Source organism: Symsagittifera roscoffensis, chromosome 1 (genome assembly GCF_963678635.1).
Source record: "Symsagittifera roscoffensis chromosome 1, txSymRosc1.1, whole genome shotgun sequence".
Classification (NCBI taxonomy): Eukaryota; Metazoa; Xenacoelomorpha; order Acoela; family Convolutidae; genus Symsagittifera; species Symsagittifera roscoffensis.
The window spans coordinates 38261592-38286129 of NC_087062.1; the positions used below are offsets into that span (position 1 = coordinate 38261592).

General features: G+C 34.5%; 2 protein-coding genes across 3 annotated transcripts in view; one reads left to right on the forward strand and one right to left on the reverse strand.

Annotated features, from left to right (window-relative positions):
• Positions 1–24402, reverse strand: part of LOC134844027 (cyclic nucleotide-gated cation channel alpha-3-like) — a gene marked incomplete at its 5' end in the record, with an annotated part of 81970 nt that extends 57568 nt beyond the window's left edge. Inside the window, 1 exon segment of the mRNA XM_063860485.1 lies at positions 22765–24402. Coding sequence (XP_063716555.1) covers positions 22765–24402 — 1638 coding nt within the window.
• Positions 1–24538, forward strand: part of LOC134844082 (protein YIPF6-like) — a 509298-nt gene that overhangs the window by 261767 nt on the left and 222993 nt on the right. The window lies entirely within an intron of this gene.

Here is a 24538-nt window from a genome sequence, read left to right on the forward strand (position 1 = left end):
TTGGCCGTAAGCAAAATTCAAGTCTAGAACTGAAAAGTATAACATTCCTTTTGTGTTCGCTGTTACTATTTGGCTAACTCCATCCAGCTGTTCATCAACATTTGGCATCTGATACTTGTTTTTGGACAAGTGCCTATTAATTGGTTCGGCGTCCAATGCCAACTTTATAGAATCTTCTTTTTTTACCGTGATGACAGTTGGGGCAATATAATGCAATCGCTGGTACATTTATCTGATCGTTGATCAATGTATGTGCCCTTCGTTGAGAAGTTTTAAATGTGGATCGGTATCCTCCTGCCTTTTTCTTGTATTGGGCATTTAAATTTCGTGTTCAAAATGTGTTTTTTTGAACTTCCTGGACGGTCAAAAATGTTTTTAAATTTTTTTTAGAAAATCGCACAAAATTGTTGCTTCCAACCTTCCGACTGCTCGCACAGTAGCACGTCAAACCTTGTTTTTTCTCTGGGTGCCGATTTTTGAGTAGTGTGTATCCCCGCTTTGTGTTGTAGGTCCAGGCCCAATATGCATCTTGTGCGGCGTTTGGTAATAAGGAACGATGCTCCTATTGATTCCCATCCCGCTGAACAGATGTTTGCTGTGATCGCTCTCAGTATCGCAAGTGGTGGTTTTTTGTAGTCAACGAACTGTGCGGACTGATTTAAGTTTTCCATTGGTCTAAAATTCGTGTACTTTGATACTTCCAGTATTTGTTTTGCCGTTGCCCAATTTAAGAAAGATACTGGACTACCTGTGTCTATGGTCATGTTCATAATCTGATCGTCAATCCGGACTAATGCTTTTAACGATTTTATTTGCTGAGATCGAGGGTTTCTATGTATGTCAATCCTTTTAACCTTTCGGATTTTGGTCACCTTTGACGGTATTGCTGGCTTACTTTCTATTCGATTCTCTATGTATTCCTCAATTTGACCAAATGATGTAAAGTCGTATTCAATGAACATTGTTTCAAAAACGTCGCATGAAGCAGGAATCAAAATATTGAATCAGATTGCATTCCTCATCTGAACTAGTAGTTTTTTCAATAACCTCATTTAATTGTTGTGACCGACACATTTTAGCGAAGTGGTTCTGTTTGTTGCAGTTTTTACAGGTCTACCCCATAGCTAGGCAATTCTTTCAGTGACCATCCACAAATGAGTGCTTGTCCACATTTAGCACAAGGTTTCCTTTCAGTTCCGGACTTATAATGATCCCTCTTACTGTTTGGTCCTTTATTATCTATAGCCAGGATAGGTTCTTGTTCATTTTTTATTTTAGTCTCGTTGAGTTGACCTGCACTTGCAGTCAATGTATTCAATTTTTTAAAAGCCTGTGTCGTTTGTTTACTTTGTTCGACCTTTGGAGCTCTCTTTAGCACTTCTTCGGGCGGAAATGCTTCGAAGGTTAACCTATCTCGCAGTACTTTGTTCTTCATCCTTGATATGAATAGGTCTCTAATTAAATCATCTTCCAATGTTCCCAATTCCGCCCTCGCTGCCTGTGCAGTTAGTGCCTCATAAATTGGTTCTAGTTTTTCACCTGTTACTTGTGATCTGTTAAACAATTTATACCAATCATACGTGAAGCTTTGTGTCTTTTCAAGCGAAGTTTTTGCCAGTCTCACCTTTTCTCGAAATTCCAGTTTAGAACCTTCCATATGTGGATTCTTTTCGACAAATCGTTTTTTCCTTTCCTACCCAGCGCTAGAAAGTACCTTGATGCGAGTAGCTTCTGCACCTCATTATAGTAAACATTGTGGTCGACTTTAAGTCCTCTCTCTCTTCTGTCCTCGTTCTCTAGCAGAACGCTGTCTCGAGCCAATTTGTCTCTTGCTTCCCTATCTGTAAACACTTGCGCATCTTCATTTGTTCGTGCTGTTTCTGGTCTTGGAACCGGTTCTTCTAAGATTGGCTTCGGATCTTCCAGCAATTTCTCTGGGCTTACGTTTTCTTTCAGCGTAACTGCCATTAACTGACAGCCATGGACGTTTTTCAGGCTTGCGCATAAAGGCCTTGAGAATAATAGTACCAATAATATCTATGTAACAGCAGTACCACAGTTTCTTTAATCCAAATTTTTCATCTTAATTTTTTTTACACCTTTACCTCAAGTTTTTACTTCGCGAAATCGCGGCAATAACCGGTTCTATTTTATTTTCATAAAGCACTACCCTCGTAACACGTCATTATTCAATTCTGCAAGTTTTTGAGGAGCAAAAAATTATGGTGGTTAAAAGTTTATGGTATTGAAAAATTGGGACAAGAAAGTTGGAGTAAATAAAAAGAGAAAATCTGATCCAATTATAGGCAAAAGTTAGGCCAACTGGAATAATTTGCATAATAAAGTTACGTTTGAATAAAAAAAGATGTTTTCCGAGCTGATCTGTTCTCCGAGCTGAAGTTAGATTTGCTAGCCTATATATACAAAAATCAATCCTCGTTCGTAATCACCAGCGGATTTAGGGGGCAAAGCCGACCCTTTCGTCCGTAATCACGGGCCGACCCAAAGAGTCCCCCCTTTCTACTAAAGTTTTCCAAAAAGTGCCTAAAAACGCTTTTTTTGGTCTGTTTTTTCAAAATTTTGCCTGCGACAAATTTGCCAAAATAGGGTCTTCACAGTGATTTGGGAGAACTCAGAAAATCAATTTGGTTTAAAAAAATGTCGACAAAATGTCGAAAAAATGTCGACAGAATAATAGTACCAATAATATCTATGTAACAGCAGTACCACAGTTTCTTTAATCCAAATTTTTCATCTTAATTTACTTTACACCTTTACCTCAAGTTTTTACTTCGCGAAATCGCGGCAATAACCGGTTCTATTTTATTTTCATAAAGCACTACCCTCGTAACACGTCATTATTCAATTCTGCAAGTTTTTGAGGAGCAAAAAATTATGGTGGTTAAAAGTTTATGGTATTGAAAAATTGGGACAAGAAAGTTGGAGTAAATAAAAAGAGAAAATCGGATCCAATTATAGGCAAAAGTTAGGCCAACATTCTCACTTCAAACCACTGGAATAATTTGCATAATAAAGTTACGTTTGAATAAAAAAAGATGTTTTCCGAGCTGATCTGTTCTCCGAGCTGAAGTTAGATTTGCTAGCCTATATATACAAAAATCAATCCTCGTTCGTAATCACCAGCGGATTTAGGGGGCAAAGCCGACCCTTTCGTCCGTAATCACGGGCCGACCCAAAAGTTTTCCAAAAAGTTTTCCAAAAAGTGCCTAAAAACGCCTTTTTTGGTCTGTTTTTTCAAAATTTTGCCTGCGACAAATTTGCCAAAATAGGGTCTTCACAGTGATTTGGGAGAACTCAGAAAATCAATTTGGTTTAAAAAAATGTCGACAAAATTTTACAGCCGCCCCTGTCCGTAATAGTCAAAAATATTCTATTTCGCAAAAAGCTCTTGACTGTGGTTTCAACCCTGTACATGTTTTCATACAGCTATAATGATACTTATTATGGTGGTAAAAAGGTGAAAAACTCGGAGGAGAAAGTAGCGCCGCCCTTTCTTAAGAAGTTTTGAAGAACATAACTCTTATGAATTCTTGTTCTAGAATTTGCGTAGTTTCAAAGAGAAACCATTGATTTTTAGAAGAACAAATTGTCGATTGGTTCGATAATCTCAGCGGATGTTTGATTGTGACTTCCTGAGAAGCAAGATAGCCGCTAGCTTTTAAATGTACAGACAAGGAAAAACACTAATTGAAATAAGTTCTCCTTACTTAAAAACTTACGGCGGTGAAGGGTAATCGTGTACTTGAGATAATTAAACATCAAATGTGTCGGATTTTGCAAAACTCAACTTGGTCGAAAAAGTCTAGCTCCTAAAAAAAGTGTCCCAATGAGTAGCTTTTGAATTGAACAGTTAAGTGATCATTCAAAATGCTGCAAAAAACCCAAAACAGAAAAAAAAACAATACGAATATATGCCATTTTAGACATTGCGGTAGTTGCTTAATGAACTCTTTTTGAACCTAACATGCTTTCCGCGTCTTTTTATAAAAGTCGGTCATCTACTAATTTTTCTTATCAGCTGGTCAGAAATCGAAAAACTCAAGTTACCTCTGCACAGTCGAGGGCATGCGTGAAATAAAGCTTGATGCCGTCAATTCAATCAATCCTTTTTTTATCTCTAGACGTCATCATGCCATTCAAAGAAGACTACGGAGGCAGCGAGGAGAGGAGACCGTCTCTTTCAGACGAAACCACCAGATTGGACTTGCACATAAATTTGCACAATAAAATTGTACCGTTTGCTTTCTTAGCTTTGTAAAATTTGCCTTCATTCCATTTTTTACTGCAAGTTGAGCCTTTTTGAAAATCATTCTAATCCTGAAAAAAGATTGCCTGGAAGAATTATTTCTCCCTTAGTAACGCAATCTGCCAACTAAATACTCCAAGATTGATACTTTTGTGGCAGATAACGGGATTACTCCAATGCCACTCTGCTTTGCGATTAACTTTATCATCTGCGTACTCGGAAGAGGCTAGACGCGCTCAAGGCTCAAATCGCATCTTACGTGCTTAGCGATTGTTTTGGGATTTCGTCTGGTTCTAGGAGGGTAATATCGATTTAAATCCAAGATTGACGTTGTTTGAAAATATTTAGCCGAGTTTCTTAATACCTTTCCAGATAGAAAAAAGTTAGCATAGAAATGAAAGGAACGATTGCAGAACTCAAAAAAGTGTAATTTAATGATTTTAGAACTAAACAAAAATGCTGACCTTACAGGGAAATCGAAAATGAAAATGAGAAGAAAAAGAAAAAGGGATGTTAACAAGGGACTTTTTTCAAAGGTCCGACCTCTTGACCGCCCAGAGGCCAACCGTGTTCTATTATTTCAAGATATCCATTTTTTGGTCTTAACCATAAAAAAGTTTAAAAGGCTCTTCGGCGCCAATCTAAAGGTGAGAAAAAAAAGAGAAATGAAAGGAGTGCGCGCCGAAAAAAAAGTGGAATTTTGTAATCGAAAAGTTTCGAAAATACCCTAAAATCTTAATTTTGGACTTCTGTATTGAAAAATTTGGCTGTGGCGTAGAATTTTTTGGTTAAATTAGGCTGTTTTAGTGTCTTAGATTTCGCATCCAAAACAAAAATCAAAATGAGAAAAGAATATGCAAATCAAATAGCAAACTTTATTTCAGTTATCTAACATGCATGTTTGAGGTAAACCGAATCAAAGGTACTAATAGAGAGCAATTTTTACGAAAAAATGGGCAAGGTCCTGCTTTTATAATCCAATGCAACATTAGAGAAATGAATTCAAATATTCTTCTTTGTGACGAATTATGGCCTCCAAAGTTTCAATCAATCAATTTCAAGTTTCTTGCAGCTTCAGGAAACGAAACAAACAATGATTGCCATAATAAAATTCTAAAAATTAATTTAAAAATATACACTGAATAGTAGAAAAGGAATGAATATTTATTAAGTTTAATTTCTTTCTTAGTTGTCCGAATTTTTTCTTTTCATGTTGAATATTTGCTGTCGGCAAAATGCTGGAAAACAGCATCTGAGAACCAGCAAAAAAACGTTGATGAATTGTTGTGTTTGAAGTGCTCATGAAATTATTGCAAAAGAAAATTCTGGAACCGGGTACGCGTTTTTTTATTGAGGGGTCAGTGTAAAGAAAGTTTTGTCAAGTGTCAGTTACAGACAGGAGAAAATAGGTCTAGAAATTTTTACTTCTTTTGAAAATTAGCCAGTCGAGACAAACATTGGTTTGAAATAATCAATGCTTTTATCTAATTTGAGTTTTAAGTTTTGCAAAATTTCCTCTGATTTTGGTTGTACAAATTATAACAAACAATGGGTTTCCGCCAGGTTGAACATCCTACAATAAATTCCCCTAATTTAGATCTTCATATAAATATGTAGGATTTCCATTATCTTACACTTTCGTTTTACATTACGATGTCAAACTGGGTATTTTGTGAATTGTAAGCGGATTCCGCATCAAGGACGCTCCTTTGTTCTTTCTTTCTCTCTGATCGCTTCGACAAAATTTTAACGTATTTAAAGCCTTGATTCTGGAATCCAGGAACATACAGATGCACAGTGCACAGTTTGTCCTCGTAATGTAAAAAAGTCCCTATCTTGTAACATTCTTAGAGCCTAAATTTGCAGGAGGTGTGAGATTCTTATAGGAAACGTTCTAACATAGTGATCTTTTGTCAAAAAAACATCGGATAGGATGCACTAAATAAGATTTAGACAATCTTCAGAACAATAACTTGTTTATGCTCTGTAATTTTTTTTGCTCGATTAAAAAGTAATGAATTAAAATACAATATTAAAGATACCTAAAATAAATTTTTCATTTTATTATCTATATTACTTACAGCAACCCAATGATTTCTGGGAACAAACTAAAAATTTATTTGGTTTGTGTATATCATCACACACTTCGGAGTGGACAATTGAAAACATCGATAAAAATTTGAAATTGGTTTTACGGAAAACTAGAATGCTAGACGCTTGACAACAGACAATTTATGACTAGTGGCGGTTTATCAAATTGAACTGCATTTTGTAAACAAAACAACTAAAAAACGATGAAAGGTTAGATATCTTTTGGAAACAATTTATAATTATTAGTATTAATTTATAGTATAACGTATTCTATGTCAAATTCTGATAATTTGAAACAGTTGATTCAACACTATTCAAATGATCATAAAAAATGGTCTTTATTGCATTTGTTAAGTGTACAAAATTCTTTTCGCGAGCGCATGTAAGCTTTAAAATGATAAGTTTTTTCCAAAACGATAGAACTCAACATAGAAAATCTATGAATTTCAATCAAAATTTCACAGATGTGAAAAAAATCTCATGAAAACACAGAGTCAATTTTTCAATCGAATAGTTTCAAATAAAAGTATTTTCCAAGGAAAAGGCCGAGGACCACAAACATTTATCTCAAATTGGAAAAGTCTCAAAAAACACATAGATGGTAATTTAGAACTCTTGCGATTTGCACATGACATAAGCATTGATTGTGGCTGGAAAATAAACCAAAATTAAAAGACCTAAAAACTCTTGATTTTTGCATCTTTACGAAAATAAGAGAGCACGGATCACCTATCACATTTTAAGTTTGTGCATCAACCGTACAGTCAACCCTCAACGATCTTTCGTAGAAAATCTTTCAACCATACTTTAAATTGATATTTCATACTTTGAAAACGTTTTGGATGAAAAACCCATTTTGGAAAAAAGATTTAAAAAAACAAATCTCATTATAAACTTGCTGAAATTGGATTCATTTATATCTTTCTAGTCATAGAAAATTTTCTCTGTTACAACTATAAATATTTATTGATTTTTTGAATGACTTTCAGCTATGCTCAAAACAATTTCCTGAAGTTTTGTTTTAATTATCGCTTTGGGGCAAAAGTGGCAGCACATGCTATAATTATTCCAGATATATTTTGGTAGGTAACAATTAGTTTGGTTGTCCAACCCACTCATAAGTGCCCAAATGAATTATCAAAAACAATCTTGTTTTGGTATTTTGCTTTTCAGATAAAATGAGAAAGAAATATTACCTTTCACATTAATTCGATTTAGGGTAAGCTAATGATTTTTTGTTCACTAAGAAAACACTGGTAGGTAATTCAGGTCTATTTCTTAGTTTCTCACTAAAATGGGAAAAATCAAAACAATTTTGTGTCATTTTTCCGCAAAACTAACTGTGATCGGAAATTTCCGGATTTTTTGCACACATGCTTTTTGCTTTATAAAAAAATTGTTTTCGTCGAAAGAACTGCTTCTGAATCTATCGGTTAAAATTTTTTTGAATTAATTTGAAACCGTGCAGTAAATGTAGCCATTTGCTGTCAATCGACAATTTTTTGTCACGATTCAGACTTTCCATGTTTACGATAGTAGTTTTTTTGTGTTAAGACGACTTTTCCAATTTATCATAAGCGTTGAAGTCCTCATATGTTTACTTTTGCGACAACAAGTGTGTTGCAACTGGGTACTTGAGTTTTTCCGCAAAGAACTTTGTTTGCAGATTTCAGTACGTGACATCATATGCATGTTTGGTTGGCGGTACAGTAATCTCACCGTTGATCTTTTAATAAAAATTTTTGACGCTTTCAGTTTATTTTTTGCCAATTTACCTTATTATACAAACCAACCCAACTACAGTCGCTTATTTGAATTTTAAGGTAGATGTTTTGCAAATGTTTGTTTCCAACTTTATCGGCCTTAAAACTAACTTTCTTCAGGAGTTTATAAAAATGTTTTTGTATAAGTGCAAATTAATATGTCAGCAAAGTATGGTTAGTGTTCAGCACAGACAATCTAATTTTACTTTACACAATCTATAAAATTTCGTAATACTATCTTTTGGTTCTCGTGTTAGCTTTTTAGAAATTCTTCTTGCCAAATTATATTTGAAATTTTTAATTGCTAGTTTATATTCGTCGCTCTGAAAATATTTAATTCAGTATAGTAATGTTTTGTGTGGATTTTGAAGTTCAATTCTTAAAGTAAAAAACAGCAAAAGTTTGTCTCACATTTTTCATATGTTTAATTATCATTCACTATCCTCTCTTTTTTGTTACTTTTACACAAGATGAAAAATCCTGAACTTTAGTGCATCTTCAGGATGTCAACTGGATTTTTTTTTTAATCTTCGGCATGTTGGCTTATCAAATTTTGACTGATTCTCCAATTTATCTGCAGGTGGTGCTAAGCACCGTTTTGCCTCTGTGTTGAAATTTGTGAGTGTCTTGGAAAAACTCAGAAGGAGCTTTTTGACCCTTTTTTGGATTTTCAATTATTAGCAAAAGTCCATTTACATAAATTTTTGTTCTCTGCATAACAAAATTCTTCTAGTCCTGATAGAAAAAATCCTTTATGAACTTTTAAAAATTTTGACGCGCTAATTCGACCATGCTTATTCTGAAATTCAGAATTCAATCGAAATGCGATGTTCTCTATTGATCTTCCCTTTAAAAGTTTTTTTTCCAAATTCTGTGAAGGCAATCAGCTATGGACCTGGTAAATGGCTAATTTTTGTCACATGGACACTTTCTGAAAAATTACCCATTATTTTTCTCATCTGTACATTTTTTGAATTTTATCAAAGAGATACTTCCAAGTTTAGCTGTAACCCTTCAGTTTTTTTCAAGCAATCATTGCGCAGATACCATGACGTGAGACTTCAGGCCGTAGCTTCAATTCTGCCACATTGAATTGGTTTGAATGTTGTTTGGTGGTACTTTTGCTGAATGGCTTTTTCAATTTGATAGTTACTGTTGCTGCTCTATTGGTAGCTAGTATCATTAAATTTTCGAGCAATCGTGGCGCAGATGTGAGAAAAAGATACTCCTACTCTCCAGGTTGCAAGTTTTACTCCGGTAAACAGGAAAGATTGATTTTTCCTTGCTTGTTTTAACCTGTTCTTTTGCCTTGTTTCACTTTATTTATTTTCTTAGAGATATTTTGCCGATTTATCGCTTGTGGGTAGCGAAGTGAAGTTTCGCCTGTGTTGAACATTCACCATTTTTACAATGATATTTTTTATGCGTTTTGTTTGTTTCTTAAATAAACATCTGTTTCCTAGCGTTGATGTTAGCGGGTTGCAAAACCTATTAGTTTTACTCCATCAATTAGCTGCAACATTTTTTAGTGAAAACATCGTTTTTACTTATATTTTCGATGAGTAAATGAATCAAATATTTTCTTCTACAACAATTTAGAATCTTAAATCTTGCAAAATGGACTAATTTTTTCATTTTTTGTCAACATAATTTTTTGAAATTGCCTTTCATTTGGAAAGTTTTGTGCAAACAAAGAAAATGATACGCAAAGCAATTTTTTATGGCTAGTTTTTGATCAGAGGCATTCAAATGATATTTGGACAGCTGATTTGTTATAGTGAGTAGGAGAGCTTCAATTAAAGCAGCGATAAACTGACGTGTGCTGATTTGTAGTTCTTCAGTTTTTGTCATAATTTATGAGGAACTTATAAAAAAAATGCCAATCAAAGGTCACCAAATGTCCGAGACTTAGTTTTAATTAACCTTACCAGAAGCATAAAAGTAATTGCTTAAATCTCAAAATTACAATACACGTGCAGATAGCAAGGGTGTTTTCGGCAGATGAATATATTCAAAAGTATGCTCAAATCCTTTCTGAATTGAACTTTAGGCCAACGGTGTGGAAAGTTTGATCAGCGCTACAATCAATCCATGTATTTGTGCATTTCGTGGCATTTCAATCCATTCAAATGTAAAGCAGAGCTTAGGGCTAAGAAGGTTCTGACTTTTAAAAACCTTATAATAATTTGCAAAACAATTGAAAAAAAAACAATTGAAGTTTCACTAACTTCAAAAATATTTTTTTTTCTGAAAACCTGCATCGAGAGAAAATAAATATTCAGCGGGTTTCAACGATTATCTCAAACTTTTTAAGCATGTTTAAGTAAAATCTATAGCATATATTTTGAAATAAATATCAATAAAATTGTAAATAGTTTCCAGCGCGTTGACCGGAAGTCTATCAACAGTAGCGACTAGATTTTGAGACTTTCAACCATTCTGCATTTACTAAATACCAAACAAATTGATTTTTTTTAACAAATTTTTTATTTTTAGAAAACCAAGAACTTCCGGACCTAGTTTGAAGGCTTGTAGAAATTTTTGCTTGCATCAGTGAACTACAGATGAATTGAAACTCAAACGTTTTAGCATGCTTAAATAAAATTTATAGTGAATTGTTATCGAAATATCAAAAAAGTGAACAGTTTCAGCGCGTTGACCGGAAGCAGGGGCGGAACTAGGATTTTCTCGAGGGGGGGGGCGGATTTTCAAAAAAAATTTGAAAATTTTGACGACCTTTTTTTTTAGTTCGGCCAAATTGATTTTGGCAGCTCTCCTAAAGCACTAAAAAGACGCTGTTTTGAAAAAAAAACAGGTAAAAAAAGCCGTTTTTGGGCACTTTTTGGAAAATTTTCACAAAAAAATTGCTTTTTTTTTGCGCGCGCTCCCCCTCAAACTTAGTATATATTGGCGCCAAAGGCCCCTTTAGAAAAATTTAAGGGTCTGTCACCATAAATGGATTTCTTAAAAAGTACCAAAGGGTCGGCATGGGGTCGAATCCCTGAGGGGGGGCATCCGCCCCCCCCCCCCCCCCCTAAATCCGCCCCTGACCGGAAGTCTATGCAATAGTAACGACTAGATTCTTGAGAATTTAAACATTTTTGCATATACTAAATACCAAGTAAATTGATTTTTCTTAAAACAAAATATGATTTAAAATTAACTTCAGCAAAGTAGATATTGCTAGTCCTCGTTGAAGCCTTATAGACATTTTTGGCTTGCAACAATCAGCTAGAGATATGTTGAGCTTTGGCATGCGTGACTTTTAAATCTTTCAATTGCCATTAACAAAACCAAAAACTTGTTCTTAGGTCAAAAGCAGCAAAAGAAGCTGATAAAAATAGAACAAAAAATCTGCAGTTTTGACTCAGTTCTCTAAAAATCTTCCTAGTTTGATATATTTTGCAATTAGTTACGCAATAATTGGGTCAAAAAGCTTGCCTCGATTCAATCGCATTTTTGAGTCAAGTAAAATAGCACTACGCGTTGGCGGAAATTGAAATTTCTGCGAATTATTTATCTTCATAAATTGGCCCAATCGTTTAGTTTTAATCCTCTCCCAGGTTAGCAAAAAAATAACGGAGAACTTTAGGATTGATTCCGTTTTAACAAGATTGCTCGCATGAGGGAAAACCTTGAATAGACCAAACTACTTTAAACGCTTTTGAATTTTTTAAAATGCCAAGTTCAAAGTCATGCACTTAAGTTCTAGTAACGTATAAATGGGACCACACAGCTTGCTTCCCCCACATGCTAGCCACCTCGCCGTGGTCGTGGTGTGGGGGATCAACATCCTCGGACGGTTTAATTTACTGGATTCGAGTCCTCCCATACCGGAACCGGAGCTTCATGCGAGGTACAGCTGGCAGCAAAAATTGCCGACATGGAAACACGCTTCAACATTGTCCCTCATGCGCAGCTATTCATGATTCAAGACAGTTAAAACCAGTTGTGCCTAAGATTATCTGGATTGGATGTGGTTTAGATTTGCTTAACACACACACACACACACACACACACACATTTACATTTTTCTTCACTTGGACTTAAAACAATTTGTGAGCCGGATTCAATAACTCATGAAGCGTAAAAACACAAAGATGCCGTCACTTTCAGATCCTACGGAAAATTCCTTGGAACATTCTATTCTTCTGCGACAGACAAAAAGTTCTCTGAAAAAAAGTTGCGTGCATCTATCTTTCGTAGTTACAATAAAGAAACTACAGCTAGACTGCTTTATATTGTATTAGTTTGGATCAGTCCAAGTTTTCTTGGCTGGTTCTTAAAGAATTTTTGCTGAAACCTCCGCGTAGACTGCCCATGTATTGGTGAAAAATTTTTTTCGCATAACAAAATTTTTTCAGGTAAAAAAAAACACAAGATTTTTCAGGTAAAAAAAACGAAGTTAAATGACCAGATCCTTCAGATAAATTGTGTTTGGAGATTTGCACGACAAGATAAAATTTTGAGTTTGCCACAGAACAAAACGAAAAACATCGCCCATTAATATAGCAGTAGAGATTTCTAAACTAAAAGATACTAATTTTGATTACTTTGTTTTAAAAACAAAGAGATTGGACCACAATAAAGACAAATATAAAGAAAAAAAAAACAGAATATTTAAGCTCGGTGTGTTTTTTTTGTTCGGTCAATTTCTTCAATCGAAATAATAGTTTTCGACAAAAAATATTTATTTCCCTTTAAAGATATCGACTTCCCTGAGTTCAAACGTAAAAAGATGTTTTACCTCCAAATTTTTTTGTAAAGTTTGAAAAAGGGGGTTTGAAAATTGCCAAATTTACCATGTTCTGTACTAAATTATGCCCGCTTTGAAGAATTTAATCATAATGATGAGGGCGTAACGCGAATCATTTATGCTTGGCAAATTATCCCGCTCAACAAAATCGTTCCAATTTGAATTGAGGCTAGCTAATCAGTCATATTAATTTCGTGCGACTCAAAATTGGTCTTTAATATTGTCCACAAAACATAGATTTTCAATATTTTCTTATCCCAATAACTATTCGATATGAGTTAAGGGACAGTTGGAACATTCAATGCTTTGCCCTGATATACGAGCAATCTTTTCTCCTTTAAGAGAAGTATTTGAGTATAGAAAGGATTATGCACATCATAAAACTGTTCATTTATCTTGTAAGTTGTTTGTACATGAATTTTGAAAAACCTGAGAATTAGAATAACGCTTGAATAGAATTAAAATGTGCAGCCATTTCGTGAAAATTTTTAGACATGAAAAAACCGCGGTAATATTTTTCTATGTAAAAGAATTGTTCGGACCATTGAAAATCAGATATCACAAATAATAATCGGAAAGGACTCAGTGATACATCATTTTAAAGTCTTTCAGTCTTGGTTCGAATCATAGTAAACTACTTCCCAAAATTTTGAGAAAACATGAATAAAACTTTTGAGTTTAAGTTCATTTTTCAGTGAGTAAAACGATCGAGTGTAATTCGTTATCTGAAAAAGTAATTGCTCAGTCTTTTCGGCTAAGAAATCTTGCTACTACAATCAGTAAAACCAGTTTTGCCACTTTTATTTAGCGCTCACCCTTGGCAATAGAGGATTTAGAAACAAGTATTGAAAACTTTTTGGTCTAATTTTTAAGTTTTTTGCTTGTCATTGGAGACAAAGATTGTCGATTATGCCTGATTTAATCAGTTTTTCTTTTTTGCATTTGTATAGTTATCTAATAGAGCTACGCACTAAAAACTACACTAATTTGAAGGAAAAAACACCTTCATGTTTTTTATTAATATGGTCGGAAAATTGTGTGCTACTTTTTATTTCGATCTGGGTATGGATGAAAAATAAGCGAAATCAATTATCATCATAATCAAATTTTATTTAAGTGAAAAACTACCGCAATAATTAAATGGCCTACCCGCTTTAAACTTTCATTTTGCTGGAAGGATTGTGTACGACCAGAAAATTATTTTTTGCAAACTTTCAAATGCTACTGATATGGAACTTGTCCTTATGTATCCTCATGCATGCAGCATAATTACATTGACTTTGGGTCTAAGATAACAAGCCGATGAGAGCCGAGAGGAGAAACATCAATCCGAATTTCAAGTGTTTGAGCAAATTAAGTCAATTTGCAAAACAAATAAATTTAAACTATAATAATTGATGTTTTCTCCAAAATGTATACTCCAAGATGAAATGTTGCATCAGCCAATTTTTGAAACACATAGTTATCTACTAAAGACGCCTCCTATATTATGTTTTTTCATGATTCTGAGACAACCACAAATAGCTTATTCTTTGGAACAAGGCAATAAAAATTTAGAAAAATCTATGGAAATGTACCTTGTTGCTATTTCAAATAATTTTCACAGGTTCAAATATTGTGGCATTTTGCAAAAAACTTGGTTTGGTAGTGCCTAAAACTCCTATTTGACTTGAACTATGCGAGGAATTAACGTCCGGCAACCGGGGTGGTTAGTTAACGTTCGTAAATTCAAGAAACGCTGATATTTTTTATCAAAGAATGCTTTTTTAATTTTTATATTCAAAGGTGTACTTACGCAGCACGTTTGAAAATCAAAATTAAGGCATGCAGTCCATGTGTCAATTGGTTTTTTTTCCAATAGAAATATAAACCAAATTAATGATAGACTTTTTATTCCTATCGTGTAATTCAATCATAAGATAATTACTTCAGCCACTCAAAACTGACAATTGCCAATCATTAAAAATCATTAATCTAGGAGCTCAAACTTGACGCGAATAAATTGATTTGACTCTTAATTTGACGAGCTCGAACTTATTTTGATGGATCGGACTGTCTGCCGCGGGTGTTATGTGCTAATATAATTTGAAAATTAAGGTTCCTCTTGTTTGCTATCCGTCAAAACCAGAAGCCAAATTCGAGCACCGGGATACACAAAAAAAACACTTTTTTTTCAAAAAAGTTTTCAGTTCTAAAAAAAAAGATAATTTTACAAACGAGTTACTGAAAAAAAATTGTTTTAAGTTTTTGTCATCTTTGAAACATGCGGCTCAATCACTAGTTTTTTTGTCAATTTTAGAGTCGATAGTTTTTATCGTTTTCAGAACAGATTATGAAAAAAAAATAATCAATTCATTGTGTTTTCGTAAAAAACACTTATGAAGCATCATTACGATACAATTAAAATTCAATGGGTAAATTTTTTTATGTAAATTTGATGCTTCAACTTGATGGTGTCTTACACGAATCTTCCGCCGTTTTCATTATTGCAAAAAAGTAATTTTTCGTAATTTATTGTTATTTTTTTTTTCAATTTGCTTCAATAATTTGGTCATTTACTTGTTTCAGTTGGATGAGAATTGATAAAATAAACAGCGACAAAAAACAATGCTGCTCCAATCGAAAAAAAAATTTAGTAATTTTTAACAACTAAAAACTTAACTTGGTATTTTTTCTCTCTTTTTTGGAAAATATTCACTCCGAAATCCGACGCTATATGTTGAACAAAAACTAGAAATTGAAACCAGTTTAAAACAAGTATTTATATCCAATTATATTATTGATAGATTATCTCTGTAAAATACATAGAACTAACTAATCATGATCCATGACTAACACTTACAATAAACTGTAAGGCTAAAACTATTTATAGTTTCAGCCAGAGAATAATAAATTTAACTTAGCCAAGTTGACATTTCCAAACCCAAGAATAACCATGTTGACATTTCCAAACCTAAAACACTATAGGTGGTTGCTGTGCAAAAAGCACAAAAAGTTCCAACCACAAAGAAACTTAAAAGAGATTCTTTATTTTGTTTTTGAAATTGCGCCGTTTTTGCTTCGGGATGTGATGAGGATCTGGTTAAAAGCATAGAGATTTGATAGCAAAAATAACCTAAACACAATTAAAAACAGTTCTCTTCTTGAAAATAGTAGAAAAGTTTTCAAAAAATTAAGGAAATTTTCCTAAAAAATTAATATGGTCAGGGGCGGATCTAGGATTTTCTCGAGAAGGGGGGCGGATTTTCAAATTTTTTTTCGAAATTTTGTCGACCTTCTTTTTTAGGTCGACCGAATTGATTTTTCGAGTTCTCCCTACGAACAGTTTAGTCCCTGTTTTAGCCAAAATTTCTTCGCCGCAGGCAAAATTTTGAAAAAACAGTCCAAAAAAGGCGTTTTTGGCACTTTTTGAAATTTTTGACCAAAAAATTGCGTTTTTTTGGCGAGCGCGCCCCTCTCAAAATTAGTATATATTGGCGCCAAAGGCGCCTTTAGAAAAATTTTAGGGTCGGTCGGCCAAAAATATTTCTTAAAAAGTACCAAAGGGTGGACCCTTTGGGTCGGCAAGGGGTCGAATCCCTGAGTGGAGGGGGAAGGGAGCCGTCCGCTCCCCCCTAAATTCTTCCCTGAATATGGTTTTATTCCAAATTCAATAGCAAAAAATGAACTAAAATAAACGTTGAAAGCTAGTTTTACTAGAGTAAATCTATTTTTTTCTTAAACTCATTTGAATTATAAGTATATTATAAGCCTATTAAAAACCTGATTTGATGAAATAAACAGCGACAAAAAACAATGCTGCTCCAATCGAAAAAAAAATTTAGTAATTTTTAACAATTAAAAACTTAACTTGGTATTTTTTCTCTCTTTTTTGGAAAATTTTAACTCCGAAATCCGACGTTATATGTTGAACAAAAACTAGAAATCGGAACCAGTTTAAAACAAGTATTTATATCCAATTATATTATTGATAGATTATCTCTGTAAAATACATAGAACTAACTAATCATGATCCATGACTAACACTTACAAAAAACTGTAAGGCTAAAACTATTTATAGTTTCAGCCAGAGAATAATAATTTAACTTAGCCAAGTTGACATTTCCAAACCCAAGAATAACCATGTTGACATTTCCAAACCTAAAACACTATAGGTGGTTGCTGTGCAAAAAGCACAAAAAGTTCCAACCACAAAGAAACTTAAAAGAGATTTTTTATTTTATTTTTGAAATTGCGCCGTTTTTGCTTCGGGATGTGATGAGGATCTGGTTAAAAGCATAGAGATTTGATAGCAAAAATAACCTAAACACAATTAAAAACAGTTCTCTTCTTGAAAATAGTAGAAAAATTTTCGAAAAATTAAGAAAATTTTCCTACAAAATTAATATGGTCAGGGGCGGATCTAGGATTTTCTCGAGAAGGGGGGCGGATTTTCAAATTTTTTTTTGAAATTTTGTCGACCTTCTTTTTTAGGTCGACCGAATTGATTTTTCGAGTTCTCCCTACGAACAGTTTAGTCCCTGTTTTAGCCAAAATTTCTTCGCCGCAGGCAAAATTTTGAAAAAACAGTCCAAAAAAGGCGTTTTTGGCACTTTTTGAAATTTTTGACCAAAAAATTGCGTTTTTTTGGCGAGCGCGCCCCCCTCAAAATTAGTATATATTGGCGCCAAAGGCGCCTTTAGAAAAATTTTAGGGTCGGTCGGCCAAAAATATTTCTTAAAAAGTACCAAAGGGTGGACCCTTTGGGTCGGCAAGGGGTCGAATCACTGAGTGGAGGGGGAAGGGAGCCGTCCGCTCCCCCCTAAATTCTTCCCTGAATATGGTTTTATTCCAAATTCAATAGCAAAAAATGAACTAAAATGAACGTTGAAAGCTAGTTTTACTAGAGTAAATCTATTTTTTTCTTAACCTCATTTGAATTATAAGTATATTATAAGCCTATTAAAAACCTGATTTGATGAAATAAACAGCGACAAAAAACAATGCTGCTCCAATCGAAAAAAAATTTAGTAATTTTTAACAACTAAAAACTTAACTTGGTATTTTTTCTCTCTTTTTTGGAAAATATTCACTCCGAAATCCGACGCTATATGTTGAACAAAAACTAGAAATTGGAACCAGTTTAAAACAAGTATTTATATCCAATTATATTATTGATAGATTATCTCTGTAAAATACATAGAACTAACTAATCATGATCCATGACTAACACTTACAATAAACTGTAAGGCTAAAACTATTTATAGTTTCAGCCAGAGAATAATAAATTTAACTTAGCCAAGTTGACATTTCCAAACCCAAGAATAACCAAGTTGACATTTCCAAACCTAAAACACTATAGGTGGTTGCTGTGCAAAAAGCACAAAAAGTTCCAACCACAAAAAAACTTAAAAGAGATTCTTTATTTTATTTTTGAAATTGCGCCGTTTTTGCTTCGGGATGTGATGAGGATCTGGTTAAAAGCATAGAGATTTGATAGCAAAAATAACCTAAACACAATTAAAAACAGTTCTCTTCTTGAAAATAGTAGAAAAATTTTCAAAAATTAAGAAAATTTTCCTAAAAAATTAATATGGTCAGGGGCGGATCTAGGATTTTCTCGAGAAGGGGGGCGGATTTTCAATTTTTTTTTCAAAATTTTGTCGACCTTCTTTTTTAGGTCGACCGAATTGATTTTTCGAGTTCCCCCTACGAACAGTTTAGTCCCTGTTTTAGCCAAAATTTCTTCGCCGCAGGCAAAATTTTGAAAAAACAGTCCAAAAAAGGCGTTTTTGCCTTTTTTGGAAATTTTTGACCAAAAAATTGCGTTTTTTTGGCGAGCGCGCCCCCCTCAAAATTAGTATATATTGGCGCCAAAGGCGCCTTTAGAAAAATTTTAGGGTCGGTCGGCCAAAAATATTTCTTAAAAAGTACCAAAGGGTGGACCCTTTGGGTCGGCAAGGGGTCGAATCCCTGAGTGGAGGGGGAAGGGAGCCGTCCGCTCCCCCCTAAATTCTTCCCTGAATATGGTTTTATTCCAAATTCAATAGCAAAAAATGAACTAAAATAAACGTTGAAAGCTAGTTTTACTAGAGTAAATCTATTTTTTTTCTTAACCTTATTTGAATTATAAGTATATTATAAGCCTATTAAAAACCTGATTTGATGAAATAAACAGCGACAAAAAACAATGCTCCAATCGAAAAAAAAATTTTGTAATTTTTAACAACTAAAAACTTAACTTGGTATTTTTTCTCTCTTTTTTGGAAAAATTTTAACTCCGAAATCCGACGTTATATGTTGAACAAAAACTAGAAATCGGAACCAGTTTAAAACAAGTATTTATATCCAATTATATTATTGATAGATTATCTCTGTAAAATACATAGAACTAACTAATCATGATCCATGACTAACACTTACAATAAACTGTAAGGCTAACACTATTTATAGTTTCAGCCAGACAATAATAAATTTAACTTAGTTGACATTTCCAAACCCAAGAATAACCATGTTGACATTTCCAAACCTAAAACACTATAGGTGGTTGCTGTGCAAAAAGCACAAAAAGTTCCAACCACAAAGAAACTTAAAAGAGATTCTTTATTTTGTTTTTGAAATTGCGCCGTTTTTGCTTCGGGATGTGATGAGGATCTGGTTAAAAGCATAGAGATTTGATAGCAAAAATAACCTAAACACAATTAAAAACAGTTCTCTTCTTGAAAATAGTAGAAAAATTTTCAAAAATTAAGAAAATTTTCCTAAAAAATTAATATGGTCAGGGGCGGATCTAGGATTTTCTCGAGAAGGGGGGCGGATTTTCAATTTTTTTTTCGAAATTTTGTCGACCTTCTTTTTTAGGTCGACCGAATTGATTTTTCGAGTTCTCCCTACGAACAGTTTAGTCCCTGTTTTAGCCAAAATTTCTTCGCCGCAGGCAAAATTTTGAAAAAACAGTCCAAAAAAGGCGTTTTTGGCACTTTTTGGAAATTTTTGACCAAAAAATTGCGCTTTTTTGGCGAGCGCGCCCCCCTCAAAATTAGTATATATTGGCGCCAAAGGCGCCTTTAGAAAAATTTTAGGGTGGGTCGGCCAAAAATATTTCTTAAAAAGTACCAAAGGGTGGACCCTTTGGGTCGGCAAGGGGTCGAATCCCTGAGTGGAGGGGGAAGGGAGCCGTCCGCTCCCCCCTAAATTCTTCCCTGAATATGGTTTTATTCCAAATTCAATAGCAAAAAATGAACTAAAATAAACGTTGAAAGCTAGTTTTACTAGAGTAAATCTATTTTTTTCTTAACCTCATTTGAATTATAAGTATATTATAAGCCTATTAAAAACCTGATTTTTTTTCGAAATTATACTGAAAAACAAAAGTTTTGAACTGGTTTTTTCGACACTGAGAGAATTTATTTAACTTCGAATTCCAATTGAAATAGCTTTAGTATGATTTTTTGATAATTATTTATGGTACCTTACCTTGCCTGGAAAACAAAAAAATACACCCAGAGACAAATGTTGTTTCCCATTTTCAATTGCCGCAACAATAAGCTAATCCTATTATTACATCAAAAAAATGTCACGGATAACGAATTTTTTGTAGATTTGAATTCTAAACAACAATATTAGTGAGATGGTCTAACAATTTCAGTCAAAATTATCACTCTGGGATAGTACCAGAAGCCCTGACTTTTTAATCTGTCTCCTTAAATTGTTTCGAACAGTTTTCGAATAAAAACATTAAAAATAAACCTGGATCTTTAATACCTCGCATGTTTTTTTGCGAAACCATCGCCCTTCAGTAACATACAGATTTGCTAAAAATTTTAATTTGCTCCTAGTTCAGTTTTATTTGTTACAATTAGCTTGCTTCCAATTGGGACAATTTGTTGGGCGTATATTCACTTATAAGAAATAATTAGTCAGTCAGAAATGATGAGAAGCTGATTCTTCAATCATTGCTGAGAATATTGATGCTTTGTGAGTCAAAATAGAACCTAACTAATCGGACTAATGAAATCTTTCTTACAATTGTTTCAGACTTTTGTGCAAAAAAATCTCCTGGAACCAGTTCTAAACTAGTATTTATAAACCAATTATATTATTGATAAATTATCACTATAAAATATTACTAACTAACCAATCATATTCCATCTAGAAAGTTTTATTTCATATTCCATCTAGAAAGTTTTGTTTTCAAAGTTTTATTTAAACTGTTCTGTCTGAAACTACAAGTAGTTTCATCACTTACAAATAAGTGTCAATGTTAGAGCTCTAACATTGACACTTATTTGTAAGTGATGAAACTACTTGTAGTTTCAGACAGAACAGTTTAAATAAAACTTTGAAAACAGTTGTTCTCCTTCTGGATAAACTCCAAGAACTAACTCGCATAAACCAGTATACACTAGATCTATTGAGACTAGGAGATATAAGAGTAAGATTAAGATTGGTATTAGACAAAGAAGTTGCACGAATCTATCCGGCCGAAAATGAGATAGCGTGACGAGCAGACGGTATACTTTATCTGAAATTACTCTATGAGTATAACCAATAGGTCATAACTCACTCCGTTAATAACTTGGAAAGTTTCTGAAAAAACCCATGGCATAAATGATTTGCTGCGTTCTTTCGTAATCGGATTAATGAGATAGTGAGAACAGATGTAATAACTGATCCGTTTCATCTACAGTCTCAGTTCGCGGCGAATTTCATTAAATGCATTAAACAACCCCTCTTGCATGATATCTCTCCTTGATCGACTAGGGATCGCCGTCAGATAGATGAACAATAAGGGCTCTATTGGTGTTCCATTCAGATGTAGCCAAATGTTCCTAACCTCAGCCCCTTCTTCAGCCTTTTATCACTATGAGTCTTAAATGAAATACTTCCACATTTGCAATCTTGTCTTAATGAAGCAATATGAATTGAATAAAGCAGAAAAAAAATAAATGAAGAGAGCCGTTTTCATTAGCTCGCAACTATTCCTTCCAACCGTTCTGGCGTAGTCAAATTTGCCTCATTCCATCGATCACTTAATCTGATTTTCAATACTTGTCTCAACCATAGGAGACCAATTTGGTTTCGAATCAAAAGTGGACATGGCACCCTAGGGAGGCGGTGGATCCGCCCTTTTTACCGTAGCTGGTTATAATGAAAGAACCACAGACTGGTTGGAAATTGCTGGACCAAAACTTTAATGGGCATTTATGAAAGGAACCACACGCTTTTTGAAATCGCCCTAAGTAACAAACTTGGGATTGAAAATAGTATATTGTTTCTTTCTCAATTGCTTGTGGGTGGAACGTGCGAGTAAAAGAATTAACTGCAGATGGGATCCAAATGAAATTTCACCTCTTTGTGGATATTTAAGCTCGTTATAATTTTATGCTATAATATCAGTAAATAAATATTTAACACAAGAAGCAGTAATATTTAACACAAGAACGATTGAATAAAAATCCCGAGAATGGTCAAAACAAAAACGAAGAAAAAACGCCGCAAATGTAATCTGCAGTATTCAAAGCAACCAAATGTTCTCGTGTCGAAATTCAGACAATATGTGAAAAATTTTTGCTCAGTTTTCGTTCGAATACTGTTTCCAGACTTTGGTTGGTAGAGTGACCATTGGAGATCATAAATTAATAGGCCAAATATCTTTTTTGAAATTCCCAAAAAAGCCACTGGTGGTGCTTCGAAGCGCGTCAAAATTGTTTAAGAATCCTCTGGTACATCTTTTTGAAAACCTGGCAGTTGTTCGTTTTCAATGATTCATTTAAATAGCAGCATTATTTTCATCTTGCCTTTTCTTAATTGTCGAGGTATAATTATTTTTTTCAAAGTTCAAACCGTGTCCTTTTTAAGAAAAAATGCCAGACTAAAGGTGAAACGAAGAAGATTTGCTGACTAACCTAAAAGTGCTGAAAGGATGAATGATCCAGGGTGCTTCTTCTTCGCATCGTTTTTTCTCCTTCAAAACACACTTCTTACTGCCGAACAACTTCAGCGCCATTTTGCTGTTATTGGGCTGAATTGAGTCTCGAATCGCATTTAAGACCATGTAATAAACCAAACCCAGAGCATTGTTATTTTCTAGCCCCCCCGAGCCTCGACTACAAGATCTTTCGGTTGGTGGTTCGAACTCGACAGCTGTCGGAGTGCCTAAGAGTTCCGCTGTCTCGGCGGTCAGACTGGCAGTGGTCGGTTGTCGTTTAATCGTCGGTGATGAGTTGAGAGACGGTTCCTCGAGAACATAACTTCTTGATTTGTTGTTTTGCATGTAGCTCCGAGGGTAAGCAGAGTTTGAGAAACTGTGTCTTCCAGTCGATGTTGAAGAAAAATTCGGCCCGGGTGATGCGAAAGAGTTTTGATTGATATTCGTCAAACTAGGAGTCGAATCAAACTTTTGATTGAGTTCTTCTGGATCCTGGAATGACGTGAAGTTATAGTTAGACTTTGACGCGTCTGTCCGGACCGAAGCACTTCGGCCGATTACTCCCACAAACGGGTTTCGTTTTTTGGAGAATTCCCGTTTTCGTTTCCAGTTCACGCCCGACTTTGACCGGGAGAAAGAGTCTTTCTGTCGGATATAACCCGTGTGCGAAATGGTACTAACTTCGCTTTCTTCTTTTTCAATGCTGTTTCCCATCGAGCTGGAAACTTCATTAGTCATATAATCTACAGTACTTCGACTCGGGAAGTTAGGACCTGTTTTGTTTTCAGCCATGGCGTGTTCGGACTGGGACCTTTTCAAGGGATCCAGGTACTTTTTTATTTCGTCAGCGGATAAAATTCCTTGGCTGTTTCTTTTGCTGTTTCTTCGTGTTGAGCTTTCGCTGTTTCCGGGTCTCTCCGGAATGAATCCCAACTTGGCAACTCGGTTTTTGACAACTTCGGATGATCTTCGGCTGCTCGGACTGGTCAGTGCTGGATTTAGAATTCCGAGAAATGGTGTCGATTTATAGGACGAGGATATGTTAGTCGAGTTTAGTGAGTCGCTTGGCCCACTGTATGTGTGCAGCTTTTTTATTGTGTTCGGGTGTGGCGCTTTAGGCTCAGGTTGATTTAATGAACATTTGTGTAATGGACCAAATTTTTCATTTCGATGGTGTGCGTCGGCGGCGCAAATGATCGGGTCGCTTATTATAAAATCTTCGTCGTCTAAGTCAATCAAGGACACTTCCTCAGTTGGGTATTCATGCAATTCATTTTCTCGCTTATCAGCTTTCTCATCTTTTCGAGGAATTTTTGTAACAGTTTCTTGGTCAATTAGCTCAGCAGAAACTGATCCATTGGGAAAATTAGACTGCTGGGGAATTTTTTCTTTTGTTAGTCGCTGATCCGATATGTCTTTCAATTTGTTTTGTAATTTGTCTTCAGAAATGTCTTCGATTTTAGCAACGCCAATATTGTGCAAATTGTCTTTAAGACAGACAGTTTTCTGGTGATCTTGATTGGTTTCAGAAATGAGCTTTACCGAGGGAGGTGAATTTGCTTGTTGATCAAGTTCGGTTCTTTTTTCAGCTTCATTGCAGTTATTCAAATTTCCTGTTAAATTGAAAAGGTGGTTTCGTTTCACATTATGCTTAAAAATGAAGGTAAAATAATTTTGCTTTTAAACAGTGAATCGTAAAATGCAAATCTGCTTAAAGCGATGTTGATTTTGCCTGCACTCAGTGATTTTTG